The 17,941-nt window shown below is 43.7% G+C and overlaps 1 protein-coding gene across 1 annotated transcript in view; it reads left to right on the forward strand.

The window, feature by feature from the left end:
• Positions 1-5,901: 5,901 nt before the first annotated feature.
• MAPK1 (mitogen-activated protein kinase 1) overlaps positions 5,902-17,941 on the forward strand; it is a 78,847-nt gene continuing 66,807 nt past the window's right edge. The window contains exon 1 of the mRNA XM_080650233.1: positions 5,902-6,254. Within this exon, the coding sequence (XP_080506359.1) occupies positions 6,136-6,254 (119 nt within the window). The 5' untranslated portion in view covers positions 5,902-6,135. The remainder of the gene's footprint in view (positions 6,255-17,941) is intronic.

Genomic DNA, 17,941 nt, shown 5'->3' on the forward strand with positions numbered 1-17,941 from the left:
TTGTCATAATTTATAAAGTAGACATAAAACTTTTTATGCCACAAAAAAAAGCTTTTTACACTGAAAAAAAACACATAAAATTATACTTTTAAAATAAATTTTATCTTTACTTTATGTGAAACCAGACCTAGTGTGCCTTGCTTTTTCTACCACCTTTCTCCCTATTTCATTGCATTAATCTGAGGTTAAAAACCCTGCTATTTAAAAAACCCCTCTCAATTTTTTCTTTTGTGTTTTGTTTGTTACCATAGCAACAATTATTTCAACCTATCAGCCTCAAACAGTGTATACCGAGTGGTGTTTTTATTCAATTATCTCTCTATCTTTAGCTCATTTCAAGGCTCATAGCCAGTTCTTTTCTCTCATTTCATCATTCATGAGGTTCTGATTCATGTCTTGGTGATTTATTGTACAATTCTGAACAGTTTTTTGCAGAAAAGGGAATTAACTGGATAAAGTACTAGTCAGAAACCTAAGTCAAGGTGACTTCCGTAAAAAGGGAGAATATATTCAGCTGAACCTGTAAAGTCCAGACTCAGCTGAATATAGTATCAAACTATGTCATCAGAAAATGGACTCTGCTTTCCTGTGTCACCGTCATTCTAAGAGAGCATTTCTCTCAACATGGTATGTTTGGCCCCAGACTCATACTCACTGCCTTAGCTCCCCAGCAGAAAGAGAACATTCCCTTCCCCAATTGTTTCTTTCAAAGTCTGGGCTGAGTGTCATTGTCCTGGATCAGGTCACATGCCCATCCTTTGAACTCATGTCTGTGCCTCTGATTGGGGAGCCCTGATCACATGCTTACTCTTGAGAGTGCAGAAGAAACCGTTCACCAATGGAAAATTGGGTTGTGCTGCCAGAGAGAGGAAGAGTCGATGCCGTGCAGGTAAAAGTAACAGATGTCCATTGTTTTCTAAGTTTCTACAGATCAGTGAATTGTCACCACCCTAGGAAGACAATAAGGAAGATATTCAGGTGGCCAGCTAGTCATCCAAGCAGGGTCTTATGCTTTGATGGTGCTTAGCTTGGTGTCAGTGGTCCAGAGCCTAGTTCTCACCTTTGTGTTTCCAGAAATGTGTTGTTGTCACTGTGCCTAGATAATATTTCCCTCTGGACTGGCTCATGCTAACCTGACTCAGTAGAGACTGATGTATAACTAAAACCCATCTTTGAATGAACAATAATTGCCACAGGACCTGAAGGGTGTCTTCTGGTAAGTGTACTTTCTCTGTCAGAAAACCACAAGTGAAGCCAATCTCTAAGTATAAGGTTGCTTACTGCCCATGGAACCAGGAAAGAGAAGTTCTCTGGAGAAAATCAGCTGTCAGGTGCATCATGCCTGCTGTCAGGTGCATCATGCCTGCTGTCAGGTGCATCATGCCTGCTGTCAGGTGCATCATGCCACGATAGTGTGGTAGCTCTAAAATGTCCACAAATGCTGGGAGAGTGGAGAGGGATTGGTATGTGCTAAGACTGAAAGACAAGAGGAAACTGAGAGTAGTTTCGTCTGGCTGGACCATAGAAGGGCAGAGTAAAAGGAATTGGAGTGGAGGGATGGTCAGTCATGGCCTCACTCTGAGAGCATTGGGAGCCACTGACTTGCTTTAAGAAGGGGAATGACATGGTAAATGTTATTATGGAAAGATTGGGTATAAATAAAGAGAAGCCACTGGAGATGGGCAACATGAAGATAGAACAGTTAAGGCTACTATGACAGTCCAGGTAAAAGAGTTGATGCAGCAGACTTTAAGCAACAGAATGGCAGTGGAAATAAAGTGAATACACTTAAAATAGTGCTTTCCAAAGTTTAATAAGAACCATTTAGATCTTGTTAAAATGCAGATCTTGATTCAGTAGGTCTGAGGTGGGTCCTGAGATGCTGTAAAGGCAGTCCTTGGGTTACGTCGGAGACCTGTTCCTATGGCGCGACGTAACTTGATTTTGGCCGTAAGTCGGAACCCAACTACATAAGCACCTATGTCACTCACATGGAGCACATACACAGCAGTAATGAAGTGAAACAGTAAAAAAAAATTAAAAGAAAGATAACAATTCCTGACCTTTACTTGTGGCAAATAAATAAAAACATAAAGCACATATGTACATACGTCGAAATGACAGAACTTATTTTTTTATATAAATAAATGGGAGATGGCGACGTAACCATGAAACGACGTACCTCGAGTCCGATGTAACCTGAGGACTGCCAGCATTCCTAACAAACTCCCATATAATGCTGCTGCTGGTGGTCTGGAGACCATGTTTTCAGTAGCAATGATTTCAGAAAGTAAAGAAATAGAATTTACAAGAGTTTGTGATTGGTTGGGTAGGGAAGGTGTTGGTAGGGAGGTAAAATAAGATGTTAAGCATCATATCCAAACTTCCATTTTGAGTATCTGAGAGAAGGTGATGCTATCCACAGATACAAGATGAAGAACAGGTTTGGGTGGGGTAGATAATAATAACAGATAACATGTATTGGGTACTTACTATGTGCCAGGCTCTTTACATATGTTCTCTTATTTTTTCTGTACAACAAATTTATAATATGAAGAGGAGGAAACTGAGGAACAAGGTCATACAGGCAGTAAATGGAGCAGTCAAGATTCAAACCCTCTGGCAGTGTGACTGCAGAATACGTGCAATCTGGATATGTCAAGCTGGGCACATACAGAAGGCAATGGATTAATGTTTCTCTCTCACATCGATGTTTCTCTCTCTCTCTCTCTCTCTCTCTCTCTCTCTCTCTCTCTCTCTCTCCATCTCTGTAAGCATGTCCTCAGATGAGGGAGAAATTAAGGCACTAGAGGGAATGAAGCCATCTGTGGATTACAGCTTGACTCCTGAGTTCTGTCTATCTTGTTCCATATTCCTTTGGGCATTTAATTATTATAGAGGAGGAATCTGGAAAAAAGTTTTTAGCTTTTTTTTTTTTCTTTTTTTTTTTTAAATATATTTTATTGATTTTTTACAGAGAGGAAGGGAGAGGGATAGAGCTAGAAACATCGATGAGAGAGAAACATCGATCAGCTGCCTCCTGCACACCTCCCACTGGGGATGTACCCGCAACCAAGGTACATGCCCCTGACCGGAATCGAACCCGGGACCCTTCAGTCCTCAGGCCGACGCTCTAACCACTGAGCCAAACCGGTCTTGGCTTTAGCTTTTTTTGTAAATAATTTTTTTCTGATTGGATACTGTTAGTTCTTTATCCCTGAACTTTAAGAATTTTTCCAGCTTATGTCTTGAAGTTGGTTTGTGCTTATTGTTTCTGGATCCCAATGAACTCATTCCATTTTCCACCTCCACCTCAGATTTTTTTAAAAATATATTTTATTGATTTTTTTACACAGAGGAAGAGAGAGGGATAGTTAGAAACATCGATGAGAGAGAGACATCGATCAGCTGCCTCCTGCACGCCCCCTACTGAGGATGTGCCCGCAACCCAGGTACATGCCCTTGACCGGAATCGAACCTGGGACCCTTCAGTCCGCAGGCCGACGCTTTATCCACTGAGCCAAACCGGCTAGGGCTCCACCTCAGATTTTTTAGACCTATTATTATAGTGTTCTTTTATTATAATGTTAATTATCGCCTCTAATTGATTTGTTGTCTCCTTTTGGGAGATGCCTATAGTTTAAATCTCCATGATGTTCTACCCATTTTCTTCTCTCTTAAAGAATTCCATCACTTAATTGTTTTATCTTCCATATTGCTGATTTGCTCTTCCACATTGTGAAATGTTTTTTAGTGCTTTGACCAATGAATTTTACTTTGATTATTGTGGTGTTAATTTCATAGTACTCTCCATTTATGTTGGCCTGTTTTTAAAAGGTGCAATGTCCTCTTATAGCCAAGAATAAGAATTAGGTGTTTTCTAAAACTGGATTCTGCTTCATGGACTAAATATATTTCAAAGGAGTAATTTTTAGCTGCACTTCTTTCCTCATGTGCCACATGTTTTTCCCACAGGGCTCTTAAATAGATTAACTAGTTGAGATTAACTAGTTGATCTTTTTGGTTGTCTGCAAGTCCAGAGTTGACTGCTTTCAAGATCACAGCGCTGGACAATCAGGATGCAGGGTTTTCCACTCTTACTCCCCTTTAAAGATGGCCTGTGAAATGGTTCAGAAGCAGTGGCTGAATCTTTTTTGTCTTGTCTTAGCTATTCTTGGCATTCGCCTGTTTCAGGATTCCAGTTTTTCTTTTTCAACCTTTGTTATTTATGACTATTTTTAGCCTCAGTGTATATGTTTCATATTCTCTAGATCTTTTTTAAAAAAATATATTTTATTGATTTTTTACAGAGGAAGGGAAAGAGATAGAGAGCTAGAAACATCGATGAGAGAGAAACATCAATGAGAGAGAAACATCGATCAGCTGCCTCCTGCTGGGGATGTGCCCGCAACCAAGGTACATGCCCTTGACTGGAATCAAACCTGGGACCTTTCAGTTCACAGGCCGATGGCTCTATCCACTGAGCCAAACCAGTTAGGGCAAGATCTTGATGCTTTTGTTTAGCATTTTCATTTTGGTGTTACATATCAGTATGTCCTCTAAGTTTCTATCCCTCTATATCAATCTAGGTCTCAGTCTGAATTTTTCTTTTATTTTTTGTTAATCCTTACCCGAGGATATTTTCCCATTGATTTGTAGGGAGAGTAGAAGAGAGAGGGAAAGACAGAGAGAAACATTGATGTGAGAGAAACACATCGATTGGTTGCCTCCTGCATGCCCCTTGACCAGGGCCTGGGCAGGGGGAAGCCAAGGTACATGCCCTTGACCAGAATCAAACCCGGGACGCTTTGGTCCACAGGCGTCAGTCTCTGAATCTTAATGTATTTCTCTAATGTCTGAACCTACTTCAGCAGGTCTTCAAATATGGTGGTTTTGGTTATAGGGATTGAAGAGATGCTGTAGGAACATAATTCTTGTTTATATCAACTTAGCCTGTGGTAAAATTGATTTCCTTATACCTTCTTTCACTTGAGGTCTCAGAATCTTTCCACATTGTTAAGTGAAGACTTATTTACTGTACTCTCTAATCCTTTATAGCTCACAGTACTTACCACAACTTGAGCATTGTCTATACTAATAAAAGGGTAATATGCTAATTAGACCGGGTGTCCTTCCAGACAAAGCCACAGTGGGGGGGGGGGGGGGCGAGGCAAGGGCAGGGAGCGATTGGGCAGGCGAGTGATTAGGAGGCAACGTCGGGGTTTCCAGAGGTGCGAGAGAGATGTCCAGATTGGGGAGGGTGCAGGGACCTCCCCATCCCCACACGAATTTCGTGCACCAGGCCTCTAGTATATATTGATTTGTCCATCTCCGGTTTCTGTCACAGAAAATGTCCAGGAACTTGGTAGGTGCTCAACAAACACTTGTTGAAGGAACCTCTGGTTTGATTAGAGGATCCTCCCACTTTTTGTGTTTCACACTTTCTCTGTATGCAAATACCTTTCTCGGTCTCGGTCATGCCTTTCGGTTTCTGCCCTGGTCTCAATGTTTCTAGGTTGGTGTGGGGACCACGGACTCTCATAGGCCTGGCCCAGGCCCGAAGCTCGTGCGGCGCGTCGTTGTCCGTCGGACGCAGTACCGGGTCACTCTATGGCTGAGTCAGGACCACACTTCAGGGCTTTCCCTGTCCCTAACCGTCTGTCAGGATCAGTCCTACGGGTTCTTTCCTGACGCCTCGGAGACCTCCTACGTCTCAAGAGCCACCTCCGGGCTAACGCACGTGACCGCGTAGGGCGGTGCCGCCGCCGTGTTCCGCCCAGAGTTCGCTACTTCCGCCGGACTGCATAACCCCGCCCCCAGGCCTCGGAGAACCAATCCACGCGCACGCTGCTTGGCCCCGCCCCAGCGCCCTCCTCAGCGTACGCCCCGCCCTCCGCCCGCCCGCCGGCCCGCCCGTCAGTCAGTCAGACAGGCAGTCGGTCCTAGTTGCTTTGGGCTCTCAAGCTTTCCTGAGCGACGCCCTCCTTGCTCCTTCCCGCTTAACGGCGGTGGCTGCACCGGCGGCGGCTGCACCGGCGGCGGCGCGGTCCCTACGGGAGGTGCGGCGTGGGCCGAGAGACGGCCACAGAGCGTCAAGCCCAGCGCGGCGGAGGCGGCGGCGGCCCGGCAACCAACATGGCGGCGGCGGCGGCGGCGGGCGCGGGCCCGGAGATGGTCCGCGGGCAGGTGTTCGACGTGGGGCCGCGCTACACCAACCTCTCGTACATTGGCGAGGGCGCCTACGGCATGGTGTGGTGAGTGTCCACGTCCGCCCGCAGGCCTAGCTGCGCCCGCCCACTCCACCTCTCGGGGCCGCAGCGGACGCTGCCGCGGCCTCGTCCGCGCCTCGGGCCTCCCGCGCCACCGCGCCCCCGCGCCCCCGACCCCGGGCTTCTCCGCGGTCCGCGCACCGGGGCATGCCCTGGGCCCATCGAGGTTTGGGTGTTGATCGCGGCACTTCGCGGGCGGGCCCTTGCCTTGTAGAGGGGCGCGGAGGGCGGAGGCCAGGACCCGGGCGACCCAGGATCCCCAGGAAGGGAACGGAACCCCACCCCCCAATTTGCTAGTATGGTGGTCTTTTTGACGTCCGATTATAAAGCCAGGAATTCCTCCAGATGCTTGGTGGTGGTGGCGAGGGCCTTGGTCCTGAAAGCGGTTCGCCTCGGTTTGTGTGCAGAAATGATAATCTCTTTTTCTTACCTCGCCTGTGTTTTCCGCGAACCGCTTTCATTAAATATCTTCAGTGGTGCTAATAGTGCTCTCCTGCGCAGGCTTTCTAAAAAGCATTAGTGACACCAATGTTAGTTGTGGGATATTTCAACCTTGAAGTTTTTAAATGGATTTTAATATCGTATTGTTGACGTTTCAGGAAGGATAAGTCAGCGTCGCTCTCTTAATTTATTAAAAAGTCGTTTGGAGTTGGGCCTAATTTGACTCTTCTTTTTTTCTTTCCCCCGAGTGAACTCTCTTACCAGCAAAAAGGCATCCAGACGTCATAGCACAATTACTGTGGACTTTTACTGTTAATGTTTTAATGGCCAATATATATGTAGCCTTAATGGAGTTCTTGCAGTCGCATGCAGGCTCCCTCATCTTAATCCAGATTCCTCAGAAAGGTTTGGTAACAGTATTGCTTTTATTAGCACTAATTACCTGTAGTGTAGTATGCTGATGAAGACTTGTGGAAGTGTAGGCTCCTTTACATCTAAATCTTGTGACTGTGTCTTGTGTTGAATGAAGGAACAAACTAATATATATGGAATACTTCGTGGCAAGTACTGTGCTAGGTACATTATTACCTCATTTTATTTGAACATCCACCTTCAGGGAGGGATAGGTGGTGATACCATCTCTTTCAGGTGAGAAAGTATTTCAATGTGAAGCCAATTCCTAAGGTCACAACTAAGGAGTCAGACATGAGATTGCAGACTAAGATCCTGTTTCAAATGCTGCAGTTCTTTCCATTACACCCTGCTATCATCCTTAAATAGTGTTACTAATAATTTTACAATTAGCATATTTTACTGTTGTAAGCAAATGTATTTCAGGAACATTCAAATTTGAGTGATCATAATTTTAGAAATGTCATAGAGGGCATATTTTACCAAGTATGTCAGCTAGACAGAAAGACAAGTTTAAATTTTATTTTTTAAAAAACCCCACCTTAATTCAGTATTTAGTATTCTCATTCTCTTCGGGAGCAAAATGGTTCACAGTATACAACTGTGGGAATTAACATGAACTCAGAGGCTTAGGAGCCAAAAGAGAAAGTAAATTAGGTCAGGCCTAAAAGAAATAAGGCACTAGAAAGTAATGAAGAGAAAGTACTGCCTGCAGCACCACTTCTCTGTCATATATCTGATGGCTGTTGCACCTGCTGGTAAATATGCCAGTAAGTGCTTCATTATGAGAGGCTCAGAATTGCCCATCAAGTCCTTCGTCCCTTTTTAAAAGAAATTAGCATCTAAAATAGGTATTGAAATGAAATAATCTTTAGGTTTAGGACAGTTTTTGTTATTGTTGTTTATCCTCACCTGAGGATATTTTTCCCATTGATTTTTAGAGAGAGTGGAAGGGAGGGGGAGAGAGAAACATTGAGAAACATCAATGTGAGAGAGACAACCATTGATTGCCTCCCAAACACGCCCTACTGGGCCAGGGATCAAACCTGCAACCAATGTATGTGCCCTTGACTGGGAATTGAACCGGTGACCCACCGGTGCGTGGGCTGACACACTAACCACTGACCTGCATGCGCCAGGGCTAGGTTTAGGATATTTTAATTGAAAGTTTTTTTCTTTTTCCTGTTTGATAGGATTTTTACTAGTCTGAAAATAATTTAGATCTGGTAACTATTTCTATCACTGCTGTAAACTTATTTGACCTAAGTATCAGATGAAATGCCACATCCTCTTTAATTTTTCTTTTTTAGGTAAAATACAAATATAATTGCAATTAAAACTCTGGAACCATATTGTGGCTTTTTATCTTCAGGTTGATGATAGACCCTAGCAAGACTTTAATTATGTTGCATATTATTACCATTTAATAAATGTTGATGAGCAATGCTGGGTGTATGGAGGGCTTCTTAATTGAAATGTTAATATTTGAATAATAATATTTTTAAAAACATCATGCTTCCAGAAGGTTTTAAGGATTTTCAAGCTTTTAGTGTTTGTTTGTTTTGTTGTTTTTTTCATTTCCTGAATCAGTTCATTAGGAATTTGCCTTTTCTGTGCAGAGCTCTTTCCTAATCATTATGTGGAGGATATAAAGATGAAGAGTGGAGCTTGAATTGGGCCTTGAAGAGTGGGTGTGATTTTGATAGATAGTAGGCACAAGTGACAGTGTAAACAGTGGAATCTGATCCTGGATTAGATGGCAAATTGTAGAGGACTGTAAAGGCAAAACTGAGTTTGTATATTTGTGCAGTGGAGAAGCATCAGTATTTTTGTAAAGAAGCTGTCACATGGTCAATTTAAAATTTTAGGGAAAGGTAGGTCAACACAGGTGGAAATAAAAAAAAAAAAGACTGAGGTCGGGGAATCCATTAGGCTGTTCTAACTCTAGTGGCAGTGGAAGGTAGCAGATGGAAGTGAGAGACTTTAATAAGACCTTATAAAGATAGAATTAGTAACGGGCTCTTGTCAGAAGAGTGGTAGAAAGACTTAATCATGGCAAGTATGGGAAGAAGAACAGGGAAGGTAGAACCTGGAGATGAAAACTTGTGTAAGTTTTAGTTTTGCGTGGATGGGCACAGATTCTTATTTGAGGTCATTGGGTAGGTGAAATTGCAAACAGATGCTGGGTATGTTCATCTGTTTAGTAAGTAATCCATAGCATTCAATAGATTTTCAAAGGGGTCCATTATCCCAGAAAGATAAAGAGCCACTGAGGTAGAATAGAAAGATTAAAGAGGTAATTCTGGCAAACAAATACTTTAAGAGGTAGGCAAAGGAAGAGGAACCTGACGACTGGTGAGATGCATAAGAGTCATGAAAAACAGAAAGGGTATGAGAGGAGAAATTTAAGCTGTATATTTGATCTAATTAAGATAAATCTATTTTGAGTAAGTTAAATTCGAAACACTTTCTGAATATGACTGAAAGATTATAGGGTTATCTCCAGAGAGATACTAATTGAAGCCTTGGGAGTGAACAAGATGAGGAAAAATGTAAAAACTTAGCCAAAGGAATGCCTGACTTAGGTGTCAGTAGAGGGCAAGTTACAGAAGAGGACAGAGAAAGTGTGGTCAGAGAGACCAGAGAACCCTGAGTGCACATTATCAGAGGAGCCAAGGGAGATAGTGGTCATTAAGGGATTAGTATTGGATCAGAATACCTATAGTACTTGTTGACTTTTAACTCTCCCCCCAAAACAGATGGTTCCAACCAAAATTTCATTGTGATCACATTCCCAATAGTACAATATCCTGATCTATTAAGCTTTTTGTGATTATGACACACTAGTACACCTACCATGTAGTAACCACTTTTTTTTTTAACATATATTAATTAATCCTCATATCCACACTGCAAAGGTGATTACTTTGTAAGTGAAGAAATGAAACAAAGATTAGTTAACTTGCCCAAGGACACAATTAGGAAGAAAGAGAGCATCCCTGTCTGTCTGGTTCCTAAGTGACACTCAACCAAAGATCAGAGTTGAAAAATACATGCTTTCAGTAATAGAAAATAGCTGTTGTTGGCTTTTGCTTGTATCACTTTTTAGTCTTTCTAAAAACCTTTAATGCAAGGCCATTCACTCAGAAAATACTTATTGAGCACCTTTTTATGTGCCAGGATTCACATGATTCCTGTCCTTTAGTAGCTCTTAGTCCAAATAGTGGGGCAATAATGTAGAGAATATACCAGTGCTATACAGGAATGTGTGAAGTGCTGTGAGAGAAAAAAAAGGCCTGCGTGGCATGGGGCTGTCTTTGTATGGCTTCACATACTTCTGAGCTGGATGTTAATGTATGACTAGGAGTTTGCTTTGAGAAGTGCATTCTAGGTAGAGGAAAATGTATGTGCAAAGGCACAGAAATTTGAAAACAGCACATCAGGTCAAGAAAACCACAAGTTGGGAGGGCAGGAGTATAGGGTGCCTTAAGCAGAAAGCTGGAGTTGAGACAGCTGGGATGGGCAGGGCCAAATCCTGAAGGACATTGTGTACTGAGGAGTTTGGACTTGATTTTATAGGTGAGAGTCATTAAAGCATGGCTCTTTTTCTCATCAAATTTTGTGACTTATGTTCCCCTTTGTATCTCTGCCCATTGTGCTACTCTTTTCTTTCTGCTTATCTAAGAGTATTCTGGGTGTGTCTTTACCCCCCTGTCCAGGGGTATTTTGAAACATATGTGAGCATTGTGGACTTTTATTGTTGTTGTTACATTGATTGGGAGGTTGTTATTGGCCTTTGGTGGTGGAGGTAGGCATACTAAACAACTTGCAATGCATGGGCCAGTCCCTCCGCTAGAGAATCGTCCTGTCAAGATACTATTTAGTATACCCCTCCAACTCACCTTCAAGAGGCACTGGGCCCTATTCAAATCCTGCCTTCCTTCCTTTCTTTAAGGCTCATCTGCTCTGTAAACTTGCCTTTATTACTCCCTGCTATACCACTCCCTTCCTCCCTCCCTGGAACTGGGTATTTATACCACCTGTTTGAAAGGCAGGGCCAACGGTAGTAGTATCCTATATAATAAAAGCCTAATATGCTAAGTGTCCGGTCGTCCATTCAACCAAAGAGTAATATGCTAATGATATGCTAAGGCTGCTCAACCGCTCTCTATGACATGCACTGACCACCAGGAGGCAGACAAGTTGACCAGTCAACCAGTCGCTATGATGTGTACTGACCGCCAGGGGGTAGACGTTCCGACCGGTAGGTTAGCTTGCTGCTGGGGTCCAGCCAATCAGGACTGAGCAAGACAGGCCGAACATGCCCTGGAGCCCTCCCATAGTCTCTTCCTAGCTGACCAACCTCCCGTATCCCTCCCTGGCCCCGATTGTGCACCAGTGGGGTCCCTCAGCCTGGCCTGCGCCCTCTTGCAATATGAGATCCCTGGGGGGATGTCAGAGAGCTGGTTTTGGCCTAATACTGCAGGCCAGGCTTGAGGGACCCCACTGGTGCATGAATTCATGCACCGGGCCTCTAGTTATCTATAAAAGCTCAAGACTTGGAAACAGATCTGGATTCAAATTCTTGGTTTTGCTTGTTAACTGTTAAATTTAAATATAAATAAAGTAGTCTCTTGTATGCTTTTTGGAGCTCAAAGATGTGAGGAGACCAAATTACATGAGCAACAAAAAATCCAGTGTTTCTAGCAGAGTTTTGAGTGCAAATAAAACTCAGAACAAAATTAAATTTGATATTTATAACATCCCTAATAATGTGCTCCTAGTGGTTAGCTATAACTGATACACCATTCCCATTAATTTAATTTTTAAATGTTCTCAATTCTCCAGTATTTATAAAAATATTTTTATGAAAAGTATCCAAGTTGGGTTTTTCCGGGAACCATACATAAAACTTATTCCTCACCTTACTTACATAATGCACCTACTAAGTTAAAAAACAACAACTGATTTGCCAATAAATATCCAGAGCTACTCTACCTTACATCAAGTCTACTTCACCCACCTATGTGCCTAAACCTGAGGTGCTGTTTACCCTTTTTGCTTCTCTTTTCTCGGTTACTTCTTGGGGCTCCTACACATTAGAAAACCAACAGGATGTCTTCCAAGGTCCCTCTCAGATTCTCAGTCTTAGGGCAGGCTCTGGATTCTAAACCTATGGCCTGTATAGGAGCTGGGAAGTGGTATGTGGAGGTTGGGATTCGCATGAGATATGCCATGACCAACTGACCAACATTTGCTGCAAGCCTGCCTTGCTTTTAGGTCAGTGGTCGGCAAACTCATCAGTCAACAGAGCCAAATATCAACAGTACAACGATTGAAATTTCTTTTGAGAGCCAAATTTTTTAAACTAACACCACTTCTTCAAAATAGACTTGCCCAGGCCGTGGTATTTTGTGGAAGAGCCACACTCAAGGGGCCAAAGAGCCGCAGTTTGCCGACCACGGCTTTAGGTAATATGGTGTGAAATTCATTTTCATCCTCATCTTTCTGGTATTTTTTTTTTTTTCACTTTACAGGTAAGGAAACCAGGTCTTAGAAAACTTGTCCAAGGTTCACAGCCAATAAATACATAGCAGAACTGAGATTTGTCTAGATCTCCAAACCTGTGATTTTTTTTTTTTAATTTAAATCTTTATTGTTTAAAGTATTACATATGTCTCCTTTATTCCCCATTGACCTCTCCCCGGCCACTCCCACTGATTTGTGTGTGTTTTTTAACTACTGTAGGTTTTCCTCTGTTATTCCAAGCTACCTGGAAACATGTTTCATGTATATAGCCTGTGTTCCTTTATTGGCACCAAAGTATAAAATGATGGTTGTCATAGTTGACTTGAGCCTGTTGAGGCGGGTGAAGAGGGAGAAACTGGATACCTGGAAGGAATGAGGGCGATAGGGTCAAAGCAACTTAGTTTTTCTCAGGAAGGTAGTGTTGATTTCTTCTCACTCCTCCTACTCATCTCTACTAGTTTCTTGATTTTTATTCATTTACTAATATTATTAAGCATTATCTGGTTACGGTGGTAGAATCAAAGTAGTGAACAAAAGTGTTTTTTACACTGGTATTTACAGTCCAACAGCAAAGTAATAACATTTACTGAGTATGATGAGGTGCAAAATGCTACTGGAGGGTATAAAAGGTGGACTAAGTTTGATGAGAAGTCTGGGAGGATTTCCTGGAGGAAGTGGTGTTAAGCTGGGACCTGGAGAATGACTAGGAGCTTAGCTAAATGAAAGGTAGAGTGCTAGAGTGTTTCAGGCACTACCTTGTAGATACTGAGTTTATGATTAAGATCCAGGGTCTGCCCTAACCGGTTTGGCTCAGTGGATAGAGCGTCGGCCTTTGGTCTGAAGGGTCCCGGGTTCAATTCCAGTCAAGGGCATGTACCTTGATTGTGGGCACATCCCCAGTAGGGTGTGTGCAGAAGGCAGCTGATGGATGTTTCTCTCTCATCGATGTTTCTAACTCTCTTTTCCTCTCCCTTCCTCTGTAAAAAAAAAAGATCAATAAAATATATATATATATATATATATATATATATATATATATATAAAAGATCCAGCGTCTTTCTCATGCTACTAAAGGGAAAGAAAGTACAGTTAAAGCTTCAGGTAGTGTTGCAACTAGGAACTAGAAAATAGATGAAGGCATCTACCTCCCTTCTCCTTTACATTTACAAAATCTTGCACCCTGCATCTCTGCACAGCTGTTTTTGTTTTTCTTTTCTTTTTTTACTACTTCCCGATGCATTTAGCACAAGGGAGCTGTCCACGCTTTCCCAAGTTATGTGTTTTTAATTCTCTGATTTCTTGGGGGAGAGAATCTTCTCCAGCTTGAAATAGTGTCCACCTCTGGTCCAGTCAGCTGAGGCTCAAGGTGGAGTCATTTGATAAGGCTCGACATCTCTAAGGTAGGAGTGGTGGGGTTGGGGGTAGTCAAAAGATGTTTCCCATTGATTACTGGCTTGGCAGGTTAAAGTTCTGGTGCTGTTTCCCTTGCTCTTCTCTAGGCTGGAATTGGTCCCTGCTGTTGGAGCCTGTAAGGAAGGGGAGGAGAGGAGAGGGAGTAATTGAGACAGGAGAAGGGCTTTGGACTGCTCTTCTGTCTTCCTGTCTCTGGTTGTGTGGGGGTGGCAGCTAAACTGGGCGGCATCTTTTATATATAATATATACATATCCTATATAATAAAAGGCTGATATGCAAATTGTTCCTTCAACTGGGAGTTCAGCTAGGGGGCGGGGTCAGCAAGCCAACCGCTTGAAGCCGCCGCCCCCCCCAGCAGCCCAATTGGGGCAGGGCGGCTGGACCCCACCCATGCACAAATTCATGCACCGGGCCTCTAGTATTATATATAAAACATGTGACATACATGTGAGTTATACAACCTAACAATAAACACCTAATACCTCATCACCCACTGTGTGACTTCTTAATCAGATTGACTGAATCCATCATTCTGAAACCTGGCCACAGTCCACACCCCAGAGTTTTATCCTCTTTCTGGAGTGGGTATGAGCATGAGCTTTGACTATGTATGTGGTACTTGACTGTGAGCTTTGACTATATATATGGGACTTGAGGCTTGTTAATGTAGTAAGGGGACAGTGATACACACCTCAGGGTTGTGAGGATTAAGTGAGATATGTAGGGGAAGTGCTGGGCACACAATCTCTGGTTAATGCTCTAATTGTTGTTATTCCCTCTAAGTAAATGGGTTTGGCAAGATCCGATCCTCTTACCTCAGTTTCTCAGAATACTGTCTTTGAGTATAAAGGGAAAAGTGCAAGAAATAAAAATATTAGACTTGGTGTCACACAGGTTGTGTGTTGAGTTCCAGTTATGTGATCTTGTGATGTCACTCTCGTCCTTTGATTTAACAGTTAGAGCATCTTCTGTGCTAGGCCCTGGGCCATGTTCCTTCCCTCCCTCAAGAATTTGTAGTATAGTGTTGGGGACAGACTGATAAGGAAATAAATTACTGTGTAACATGGTAAAAACATTTATGAGATCATTCTGGACAGAGCAGCTAACTCCACCTGGGCTTTCTAGTTATAAATTAATTAAACAAATTGTGTATGTACTAGACACATTATAGTTGTGCAGATACATCAGTGAATAAACTCTCTCAGAGAGCTTGTCCAATGGGAAAGGCTTAAAGAGAGGATTAGAAAGGCTTGATCAGGGCCCTGGCTTTAAGTTCCTTCTAATGAGTTTCCTTTTATTTCTCTTTATAGCACTTATCACAAACATGGGTCTTAAATACTTTTTTCAAAGTTTATTGATATGTCACTTAATTTTAAATGTCCCTCCCACCTTTTTCAGTTTTCTGCATTTGGAAAACTGAAAAAGGTGGCTTATGCACAAAACTTTTTTTTCTCTCTCTTTAAATCCTAACTCGAGGACATTTTCATTGATTTTTAGAGAGAGGAGGAGGGGGAAAGAGAAATATCAATGTGTGACTAGGGCCCTGAATCAAACCCGCAATCTACAAGTAGGTTTGTGCCCTGACCAGGAATGGATCCCAAGACCTTTTGGTGTACAGGAAGAAGCTCCTACCAACTGAGCCACACAGGCCAAGGGCATACAAAAGTCTTTTTAAGTGGGTTATTTCTATTTTTACTAAATGAACATAAAGCACTTCTGAGCAGTTTCTATAGTAAGCAGATAATATTTGTTTTCCTTTTTTATACATATGTCCCCTAAAATGTTGAGAATTTCAAGCCATGTCATAATTGCCCCAACTCAAGATTCATATTTTATTGTAAGAAATAAAACTATGTTTTATTAAAAAGTTAGTGGGACAGCCCCGTGGTTGGCAAACAGCGGCTCGCGAGCCACATGCGGCTCTTTGGCCCCTTGAGTGTGGCTCTTCCACAAAATACCACGGCCTGGGCGAGTCTATTTTGAAGAAGTGGCATTAGAAGAAGTTTAAGTTTAAAAAATTTGGCTCTCAAAAGAAATTTCAATCGTTGTACTGTTGATATTTGGCTCTGTTGACTAATGCGTTTGTCTGACAGCCTAACCAAGGAAATTAGTAGGTTTTTTCTCAGCCAGTCAGGATCCACACAAATTCAAACATTGTTGCTCTAATTTGCAATGCTGTTTTAATAACTAGCATTGATGGGTTTGTGTTTCCCAGCTCAGGTACCCGCAGAGCCTTTTGCCCAGGTGCTAGAGGCATAGCTGATGTATGAGTCTAATGCAGATTCTGAGAATTCCCTTTAAGGCCAAATGGAGAGAATATGAAGACGGCAACTCCTACCAATTATTAGGGTCCCACATTTTGCAGATTGAATCTTAATTTGGGTTAACAAGCTTTTTGTGTTGTTAATTCTCACCAGAAGGTTTTTCCCCATTGATTTTTAGAGAGTGAAAGGGAGGGATGGAAGGAGGGGAAAAGAGAGAGAGAAACATCTCTCATCGATATGAGAGAGAAATCGATTGGTTGCCTCCCATATACGCTCTGACTGGGCCAGGGATAAAACCCATAATCCTCCTATATAATAAAATAGTAATATGCAAATTAACCACCACTCCGCTATAAGCCACAAGCCACGCCCACCAGCCAATCAGGAGCAAATATGCAAATAAACCCAACCAAGATGGCTACGGCCACAGAGAGAAGGAGGGAGGCTTGGGTTTCCCCAGCAATGGAGGAAGCCAAGCTTTCTGCCTGCCCTTGCCGGCCTAGGCCTCCACTCAAGGCTACAAAGTTTCAATTATAAAAGATACATAAATCCCAATAGAAATGGCTGCCGCCACAGAGCAAGCCAATAGAAATGGCTGCCGCCACAGAGCAAGCAGAAGGCTTGGCTCCGATCCAGGCTACAAAGTTTCAATTGTAGAAGATAAATAAACCCCAGATACCAGGGCCTCCGCTTGGGTCGCCAGGGGGCGTGGCCGGCCTGCAAACCACCACAGGCCCCTCGCCCAGGCCGCCCCACACCCCTAGGGAACCCCCACCCTGATCCGGGACACCCTTCAGGGCATCAGGCCTCTATTCTATCTAATAAAAGAGTAATATGCAGATTGACCATCACTCCAACACACAGGATGGCTGCCCCCATGTGGTCAAAGATCCTGCCCCCATGTGGACACAAGATGGCCAGCAGGAGAGGGCAGTTGGGGAGGAACCAGGCCTGCGGGGGACGGCAGTTAGGGGTGACCAAGCCGGTAGAGGAGGGAAGTTGGGGGCGACCAGGCTTGCAGGGAAAGGCAGTTGGGAGGGACCCAGTCCTGCAGGGGAGAGCAGTTGGGGGGGGACCAGACCTGCAGGGGAGGGCAGTTAGGGGCAAACAGGCTGGCAGGGGAGCAGTTAGGCATCAATCAGGCTGGCAGGGAAGTGGTTAGGGGGTGATCAGGCTGGCAGGCAGAAGCGGTTAGGGGCAATCAGGAAGGCAGGCAGGCGAGCAGTTGGGAGCCAGCAGTCCTGGATTGTGAGAGGGATGTCCGACTGCCCATCGGACATCCCTCACAATCCAGGACTGCTGGCTCCCAGGCCTGGTCGCCCCCAACTTCCCTCCTCTGCCGCCTTGGTCACCCCTAACTGCCCTGCCCTGCAGGCTTCATCGCCCCCAACTGCCTGGTGGGATCGGGCCTAAACGGGCAGTTGGACATCCCTCGAGGGGTCCCAGATTGGAGAGGGTGCAGGCTGGGCTGAGGGACATCCCCCTCCCCCGTGCACGAATTTCGTGCACCGGGCCTCTAGTCCAGGTATATGTCATTGACTGGGAATTGAACCCTCGACCCTTTGGTGCTCGGGCCAGTGCTCTTAACCACTGAGCACACAGACCAGGACAAC

The sequence above is a fragment of the Plecotus auritus genome, assembly GCF_963455305.1.
Source record: "Plecotus auritus genome assembly, chromosome: 13".
NCBI lineage: Eukaryota > Metazoa > Chordata > Mammalia > Chiroptera > Vespertilionidae > Plecotus > Plecotus auritus.